Source organism: Antedon bifida, chromosome 9 (assembly GCF_963402885.1).
Source record: "Antedon bifida chromosome 9, ecAntBifi1.1, whole genome shotgun sequence".
In the NCBI taxonomy this organism is placed as follows: domain Eukaryota; kingdom Metazoa; phylum Echinodermata; class Crinoidea; order Comatulida; family Antedonidae; genus Antedon; species Antedon bifida.
In genome coordinates, this window is record NC_136234.1 from 10,210,193 (window position 1) to 10,220,447 (window position 10,255).

Below are 10,255 nucleotides of genomic sequence, written 5' to 3' on the forward strand. Positions count from 1 at the left end.
GCCTAGCAAGAGTATTGTGACGTCCTAATTAGTCTGGGCTCCAGACGGAGTTTTGTAAAAATATAAATATTTTTGCAAATATGGCGTTTCATACGTGTATTACTTGAGTTTGGATACTCCGTCTGGGGAAACACGCATAAGTCACGTGGTTTGACACCAAGAATTCTTGGTGCATAAATTATCCAGTTGACTAGTTTCAGCCGCATGCCATTGGCTACTCACTCGTACGTCGTTTTAATATTCATATTTCAGAATTTCAAAGACTCAACGTCTAAGACGATGCGCATGCGCTATGTTACGTTTAGACAATGTGTACTTGGGTACATTGATGAAAGTTTCTGAAGGCTAAAAATGATTTTATATGCCTAGTAGTCTGGTAAACATTTGATGAGATTTTTCCCAAGAACATGAAAACTCGTCTTGATATGATATGATAGGCTATATAGCTTCTCCGCCAAATCTAACATTGAATGGATCATTTATTATGCGGAGAAAATTTGATTTAATTCCCACCCAGACCCTGTCCTGTTCTGTGTGGTGGTGTAGCCCTGTTGTGTGCCGGTCGGTGGTGGTATGTACCTTATTGACGTTTTTGGAAGGTCATACGTACGAGTTGAGTAGCCCTACGAAGGAGGCCTAGGTCAGGACTGGACTAAACAATTAATATTAATAAACAAAACAACTTGGCAACACGATTTTATATTTCAACAGTTGTTCAGTCTCGATCGTACATTCAGCACACTGTACGTACTCGATCTTTTTCATTTTGAAACAAAATGATCATTGGTTGATTCGAAATCCATATTTACATACCGCCCGCCCCATATAGCCAAATACGGTATGATAACCTACGTCATTCTTATCGGATGTTTGCGGTTTGCAAATCGATTTCTATACGTGTTTCACAAGTCTGTATTTTCAGACAAAAATCGCGGTCGAAATAAAAACAAATAAATAAAAAAAAAGACAATAAATACAGACTTGGGGCAAGTCTACGTCCTAATACGCATGTACTTACACCAAAATTGACCGTCCGTGGGCAGTAAACATTGTAATCATTGCTAATTGGGTTACGTAACGGCAGTGTTTAGCACCTATTAAATACTCATTACAAGCATAGCCTTAAGGAAGCGGTAAACACGGTGAACTGACTGAACTATTCAAGTTGTTTCTCCTCTTATTCTTTACTCCATGCATGCTAAGACACTGTGAAACAGGTTAGTGAGTAAGTTTAGTTTTACGAATATGAAGCATTTCAATAATGGTAACCGGCCGAAAACGTCCAGGCCAGAATGTCCTTCTAAAACCTTTTTACCTGAGTCATTATCATTCCGAGAACCATCACCTACACTACCTAGAGGGGGAGCGAGCGAAGCGAGCTCACCCTCTAGTATACATAATGTATCTATATTTATGTAACACCTCCTAACGCACTATTAAAAGATAACTTAATAGTACCTTTTTTGTGTACGAAACAAAATCTGTTTTTTATACTATTAAACGTCACGTGATATTCGATTTTGTCGATAGGTGGCGGTATAAATTACGCAATATTTGTCTGCATGACGATTGGTGTGTACTGCATGACGATTGGTGTGTACTGCATAACCATTGGTGTGTACTGCATGACCATTGGTGTGTACTGCATGACGATTGGTGTGTACTGCATGACGATTGGTGTGTACTGCATGGTGATTGGTGTGTACTGCATGATGTTTGGTGTGTACTGCATGACGATTGGTGTGTACTGCATGATGTTTAGTGTGTACTGCATGACGATTGGTGTGTACTGCATGACCATTGGTTTGTACTGCATGACGATTGGTGTGTACTGCATAATAAATGTGAACTGAAGGCAGAGGAGGCGTTCCATAACTTTCTGCAATTGTTGGTTTTATTGTTATGTGAAATGTTTTGGCCTTCCGAAAAATGCATTTTTTGGACCTAGGTCAAAGGTCAAATGCTCAAAAAGTGCAATTCAGTGACCCCAAAAAGTCAACCCGTACATATATGGGCCTCGTGTCCTAGGACAGTAAATTACCCGTATGGGATACGGGCCACGTCTTCAAAAGGTTAAAATAATTTCAAATTTTATCCATGGGTTTTCACAGACTGGCTTATTGAGCTCAGTTAGTTTAGCTAAATGTAAATTATATATTAAAAACACCGGAACATGCCCTATTTCAGGAGTTCGAACTGCTACTTCCTGTGTAGAAAAAACGATTCTTTTATGTAACCATATGGATGGGTCTGGGATTATTCCTCCCAGTGACAATTGTTCATGGGTCATAGTATTATGATTTATGTAAAGGATAAATATGGATCTTGTAAATTTAAGATGTTACGTTATTATTACTATGTATTTTATTTATTTATCATTTCAGTCCTTGTTGAAATTGCCCCACGTGGGATAAATAAAGAATTTGAATTGAATTGATGATACCGTTAACCGCAATAGAGTATAAATAATTTCTTATATTTACAGTTACACCCTAGAAGGAGTTCCTTAAACGAACTACTGCTGTTGCATATTATTTTACATACGTTTGACAAGTTTTCTCGATGCGGTTCAAATCAGCGGGGCTCACACCCGTCGTAGACGGGTACTAATTCTAGTATCTTATATAATATCTAGAATCTGAATTGTTTCATCAACCTAATTTAAACTACAACACTTTGTTCCAATCCAATTGGTGTTTGTCATACCAGACACCTTACACAAATTAGTAACAATATTTAAACCAATCTCTATGCTTTCTTCGTTTGGTACAAAGAGCACAGTGTCATCTGCAATATGTGCACCTCTTCGTAGATATTATTATTAGGTAAAGATATACCTTTATAACCTGTATCATTTCTTATATTGCAAGCCATGACTTCCACAACAGGTATAAAGAGTAGCGCCGACAATGGGAAACCCTGTCTAATTCCATATTCCATTTCGAAACTTTCTAACGTCGAACCACTATTAATGGTAACACATTCTGTCCTATTATTTTGTTTGTAAATGGGTCTCTAGCGATATTTCGAATTGATCGCCATCGTCATCATTGGAATAATCAGAAGAATCAAAAGGATAATCAACAACTGCCTGTTCGAGATGTCGGATACTCTTTATAAAGGCGCTGACAAGCCAAACACTGGTTGCAACTTACTTCATAAAGGCTTTTGGCTCCATTGATCTATGATGTTCGATTGCCACGCTCTTACCAGACGCCATTCTCTGAATGGGTTACTCTTTCTTGTGGTGTCCCTCGGAACACCAACTTTGAAACAATTATATTTATTTTTTGTAATTAATGATGCTTCTGACAATGCCCAATTATTCAAATTTAAGTATGTTGACGATCAAAGCTTTGTTGAGGTCCGTCGTGTTGATCATCCTACTTAAATATGTTGATTCGGACATTTACGTTCTATACAACTATATGCCAACTTTATAACAAATATTTAAAGCCATGAATTACAAGTTTATTTTAAAATCACCCGCCCGTCCCTCCAAACTTAGTCATGAGGATGGGTGGTAGAATGCTGGATTTAGTTCCCGAAATAAAAAATGATTGGTATTCATATTCAAGGCAATTTTAAAGTGGGATATAATTATTGTTTGTAATATGTTTTCTAATAGTAGTCCTGAAGGATCTATTGGTCGTTTAGCTTGTCTTCTGTGGACAAAAAATCAGTCAAATCCGTCGCTATTAGTCGAGGTAGACGTGTTTCAGTCACAGATTTAGTTCATTTTCTGAATTAAAATGACGACCAAAGTATGAGTATGATGGGAAATAGGGTCATGACTCTTTCATTATCGTATGTCGCACATCTGCGACACTGAAGCTGGTAGGTACCACCAGCAACATTATTACAGTACATTATGTTATTTGGGTTAATAATTACGTAAAATATGAAATAATAGTTGATGCTGCTTTAGCTTGTCTGTTCCGAACGAATAACGAAATAAAAATGATGAAATTCCGTCTGGATTTAGTAGAAGTAGTAGTAGAAGTAGTGACTTAGTCACATATTAGTTAAAACGATGACCAAATAATACGGCTTAGGGTCATATTTGTTTTGGTTACTAATTAACCAAAAAATCAAACTCTTTCAACAACAAAATATTTTATTTAAAGGCATTGACTTTTTGCAACGCGATTTCACTTTCTAAAATCATTAAATTGTATTTTGCAATTTGGATTTATTGTATTTCGTAATTATATTGATGTTTAGGATGACGACTGAGCCTGCACCGTACGGTCATGAAGATACCAACACAGACGATAGACCGTCGCGCTTCAAAAAGGCAATATCTGGAGGCTTCAGTGTTACTGAGAAGATTGCACACTACGATGCATGGGCAAATACATATGACGAGGTATAATATTGTGAAGATAATGGGCGCAATTTATTAGCGTTTGTTAAAACGCGCGAGAGACAATTTTAAGTCTGTATATAGATAATCTGACAGAATTACTTTCTGGAGTATAGTCGAAGAATAGCCTCGGAAGCATAATACATTTATATTATACTTTTTCCTTTTAAGGATATGAGGTCATATGGTTTTACCGGACCGGAAATAGCCGTTGAATATATGAAGAGGTATTTTAAAGATACCAACGGCAAATATTTGGACTGTGGAGCCGGTACTGGACTTTTAGGTGTACACGTACGTTTTTTTACTCTTCTTAGATGTAGTCCTAAACATAATTGTTACTATTAAAAACTTAACAGAAAAAAATTACAAAACCTTTTCTTTTAAAGGGGCATTCCACAGTATTCGGTCCGTGGGTTTAAAAATTTCATTTACTGATTTTGATGTAACTCTTGGCCATTTCTCAAAGTAGACATGTTGAAGTTTATTAAATAACATTTTTTTTATTTTTCTGATATTGATTTTTTAAGTTATTGAATATTAAATATGAAAAAGTCATATTTGGCGTTACGGACGGGACATTTTTAATCCTATTTATTTCATAAACTATGCATCTTAATATTGTTTTTTCAACAGATATAGTTAATTTATGTCTCAATAATACATAATCAAGTAAATTTTGTTTATTAATTTCATACATCCATTTTAAATTCATAAATGTCCCGTCCGCGACGTTTTAGGCGGTTTTTTTACATTTATTTTAAAAGTAATGATGCAAAAATCTTGATATTTCATTTTCTCCTCCTGAGGACTATATCTCATTATATTATGAACAAATTTTTGGAAAATTTTAGATTTTGATGAAAATATCATATTTCAATAATATATTGTTACGGACGGGACATTTTTGTTACGGACGGGACATATCATTTAAATCCTAATTATTTCACAAACCATGCATCTTTTAAACATTTTTTTGCCAGATATAGTTACTCTATGTCCCTATTGTACATATTCAAGCATTTAATAACACATATTTTGTTTATTAAATTTCATATATACATTTCAAAATTCATAATTGTCCCATCCGCGACATTTTAATAGTAGTTTTATGGTGTTTTTTACATTTCAGTTAAAAGTATTGATACCACAATTTAATATTTTGTTTTCTCCTTTTAAAACTATATGCAATACATTATAAACAAATATTTTGAAACTTTTGGTGAAAATATCATATTCAAAAATATATTGATGACATTTTTCGTAGGCACGGGACAGACATTTTTGTTAAGGACGGCACATCATTTAAATCCTTTTTATTTCATAATAAAACCATGCATCTTGTTAACATTTTTGCCCATAAATATACTGCAGTTACTTTTTTTTTAAAGTAAGCTCCAATTATTCATAATAAAGTATTTTATTAAAATTGTTTATTAATTTCATACTTGCATTTCAAAATTCATAATTGTTACTTCTGAGACATTTCGATTGGGGGTTTTTCCTCATTTGTGTTTATTGAAGTAATGGCTTTAAAATTGTTATTTAATTCCTAATTTTAAATCTTAATTTTCAACTCCTAAGGATATTAAATTGCAATAGATTTAAACAAGTTTTTTAAAACTTGTATTTTTTTATTAAAAAAACATTACCATCAAAATTTATTGAATGTTACGGATGGGACATTTTTTTATGGATGTGATGACAATATTGTAAGAATTAAAAAGTGTTTTTGTACTGTAGGCTGAAAAGTACTGTACAAAGGTGTTAACTGTTGTTTATTAATCACAAAACATTGTGGTCTGTATTTAAAATAACAATCCACAAAAGAACAATACCTAAATCCAAAACAACATGACCAGTATGAATGGGAGTATTGGGTGCGGTCATCGCTTTGTAGATTTCATTCTTTGGTGAATTTGCAACCAAGAACCTTTTATAAATCAGATACTAAATAATTAAGATTGAATTTTAATAGAAGTAGGCCTACAGTTATTAAATCCAAGCAAGGATAGAAGGAAATTTCAGATGCAACTTGGATCCACTAACAAATTCAGACGTCAAACGCCAACGCCAATTTTTAAAGATTCGCCTTAAATGTGTTAATATCTTGAAGTCTTGTTTAATATGCCAAGCATAACTTTTATATTAGTGTAAATAAATATTTTGAGAACATTTACAATATTGCTTCTCGTTCTAACTCTTCGAATAATTAATTTTATAAATAATATTTCATATTTATGAATTTTAATATTTTCACTTGACATAAACTTTTAAACAGTGTTTCAAAGGTTGAATTATATTTTGATTTGTAAATAAAAGATTACATTGATGTAAAAAACTTATTTTAAAATTTTTTTAATAGCAAAATTATACAATTTTTTAACGTGGACAAAGTTGTCCTGTCCGCGACGTTAGAAATGTCCCGTCCGTAACGACATATAAATCATATTTATTAATAAATTTTCAGTTCAATTTTTATAATTAACATTCAGTTATCTAAAACAACTATCTGGCAACATAATAATACAAAACAAATTTTAAAATCTCTTTTAAATGAGGAGAAATATTACAATACGTAAACCTTCTCAAAAGTCATGTCCATTTACCGTCCCATCCGCGACGCATACAATTTTCATAATAAAATTTTTTGTGTATAGTCTTTTTTCTTTTTTTGACTTTCATAATAAACATTGGCCATATATGTATACATTTATTCTACTTTGAATTTTGTATTCTTTTTTATTTCTAAGATTTGTCTAGTTATATTCTCAAAAATGTCCCGTCCGTAACAAAAAAATACTGTGGAATGCCCCTAAAACGGGTTCACAACTCACTTTACAGTTACGTGAAGTTAGATTAATATAATCTAAGTTGAATTTCTATTCCTTGTTGACTAGATTAAGGAGTTGGGGTACACAGACTTCCACGCACTCGATGCATCCAGCGTGGCACTGGAGAAAGCAAAATCCAGACAAGCATATACTAAATTTATTGAAGAATTCATTACTACAGGGAAACTTAGCATAGAAACAGGTATGACAGTTAGTAGCAGAGAGATGAGCAGACTTTGTTTAGTCGTTTAGGTCTACCTACATTTCCTATTTAATATGGATTTAGTTGTGAGACTCGCTTCTAGATTCTAATCACTTCCCGAGAAAACCTGGAAAATATGGTTTTGGAGTTGCTGACAACAAAGTTTTTTTTTGCTTCCCATGTCAGAATGTAAAAAGCGACAATAACTTTCCTTTCCCGAATTCTAGATACATATGATGGTTTAGTCTGCTGTGGTTGTTTTGTTCCTGGACATTTAGAACCAGATTGTGTTGAAGATTGGTGCCGTATTGTTAAACCAGGTAACGATACATTGATGTGTTAGGCTTTATCTGAGTATATATAACTAATATTTTAATAGCCCTTAGATTTTGGAAAATTTGGAGCATTTAATAAATTATGATGACTACGTCACCTAATTAGAAATTCCATCGCGTTATGCACCCTACTTCATGTGGTTTCCCTTCTACGACTGTATGTTTTATGTCAGTTTGATCATGATGTAGACACATAACTATTGAAATATTCACATTAATGTAACTTATCTGAACCTGCAATCCGTATATTTGGTCAGCCATGTTCTCGTCACTGCAAAGTTATTCTGTGAATAATTTTCTATTTTGAGAAAAGCGATTAACTACATTTTTTTTCGAAATTGAGATTTTTGTCTTATTTATTGACCAGTTATCCTAAAATATGTCTATAAATATGAAATTTATAATAATAATTATTATTATAATATAGAAATATTTTGACAAAAGTCCTCAACTACAGAAGTTGACCAATCAGATAACAGTATGATGAATATATAATGATTCAAAATTATTGCTCTTAGGAGAAAAGTCTTTTTCATATATTTTGTAATTTTAGCAAAATTTTGTAAAATTAGCTTTTTGTCGATACCCTTTTTCTCAAAGTACAGCAGTATTGATTTTCATGTTGAAGCTCTATTCCATTTTAATAATGAATATTTTCGTTTGCTTTATTAGGTGGAATTGTGTTCATTGTGTTGTGCCAACGATGGCTATCGCAAGAACCAGCTTACAACGAAGGCAAACTTGAGGGTGCCTTCCAGAAACGTGTCGACGAAGGCAAATGGAAGTTAGTTGTTAGAGAACAGAGAGATAAATATCTAACCGAGGATGTAGCAGAAGTATTTGTTTTTAAAGTGAAATAACAAATGTGTAACACGTCATGTCAATAATTTAGATATTAGTCATATATATTTTAGAAACTTTGAAAATGATGAAATCTGTGAGAGCTAAACAAAATAAAATTCTGGGCTGGGCTTTCATGGTTGGTATGTTCGATTGGCTCTAAATACTGAAATTACTAACAATTTAGGAAAGTTTCTTCTAGTTCGATTCTTATTTAGAAATTGTGTATAATTATATATTGTACACCGTTGAAATGTATTAATTTAATCAATCAGATGAATATAAAAGTTCGGAAAAGGAATGAATGAACAAAATATGGAATTGATTGATCTTGTGGTTTCTTAGCTTAATGTCATCAAGTGATCTATGCACAAAAGTAAAAAACAGTTATTATAACACCTGCAGTTATTTCTTTTTCAAATAGGCCTCTAAACAAAACAAATTCAATATTCTCATTTTTTGAAAAAAAAATGCAGTTTCTATAATTATGGATAAAACAGGAATGTATTTTAGGGTAGTAGGCCTACTTACTGTAAGTTAGTACTTGTATGTTGTGCCATATCAAAACACAATACATTAATATTACAAGCACAAACACCTTATATATCGTATCAACATACATTCCACATACTGTAATCAAATGTGAGCAATGGCATAAATGCACATTTTTTTTATCAAAAATATAGCTAAAAACTAAAATGTCCGGCCAACTAAAAGGTAATTAAATGGACAACCACATTTATAAAGACATTTCTAAAAAAATAAAGCAGGAGTTCGGAATCAGGGCCGTAGCCAGGATCTGTCAAGGGGGGGTTCGGAAACTAAGTATTTGGGTCACTGCCCCGCGCCACCCCAACCCGGTGGGGTCTGAGGCGAATTTTGTTAAATGACACCCCTTGATGGCCGGAAATGGTACTCTCGCCCATAACATTCATGATAAATGGCACCTCTAATTGGCCGGAAAAAACACTCTCATGCAGCATGCTACCATTGAACAAAACTTTTTTCCTCCTCCTCACACACGTGGACTATTTAAAGGACGATAACATTTGTTGCCGTATCTTAGATGCGCGTGCCCTGTGTGCGGAACCACCGCCGATTGTTTGATCATTCACTCGGTATTTTGTTTTGCGTTCAAGTTACAAGCCCCCCCCCCCCCCCCCCCAAAAAAGCACAATTTGGGTGAGAAGGCAAATTCAATGCTTATTATAGCCAGGGGCGGACCCAGGGGTGTTTTCCTTGTGACCCGGACAACACCCTTAATTTCATACTAAATGTTGTTTCTGCCACTAAATTAAAATTGAGTTCCATTTCATCGCATACAATATCCATCCGGACCCGGAACTTGATAGGCTTAGTCATAAAGTAGTTACAGAGTTGCAGGGCATTTTATCATTGTTGAAGGTTTTGATATTAGCCTAATTGTTAAAACGACCTTCACAACCAAAATATTTCTTTGTAATAAAATTTATTTTAAATGGAACGCTATAAAAATAATTCCTCTGCTTCATCAGAGCATGAATACCTAATAACCAGACAAGAACGTATCTTTATTACGTTTTACTATCAATCCATTTTCATATCACGCAATCCATTTTTCAACAATATAGTATAACAATAACATTTTGATTGAATAGTGAGGGATTAGTTACAGTTTGACTTTGAATAAACCATTGGT

The 10,255-nt window shown here is 33.6% G+C and overlaps 1 protein-coding gene across 1 annotated transcript; it reads left to right on the top strand.

The window, feature by feature from the left end:
• The first annotated feature begins 1,015 nt into the window (after window positions 1-1,015).
• LOC144852506 (methyltransferase-like protein 27) lies at window positions 1,016-9,708 on the top strand. Its single transcript, XM_078710349.1, has 6 exons — window positions 1,016-1,217; window positions 4,225-4,369; window positions 4,538-4,660; window positions 7,267-7,402; window positions 7,630-7,722; window positions 8,410-9,708. Exons 2-6 carry the CDS (start codon window positions 4,226-4,228, stop codon window positions 8,595-8,597), a joined length of 684 nt encoding a protein of 227 aa, XP_078566475.1. The 5' UTR covers window positions 1,016-1,217; window position 4,225; the 3' UTR covers window positions 8,598-9,708.
• Window positions 9,709-10,255: the final 547 nt, after the last annotated feature.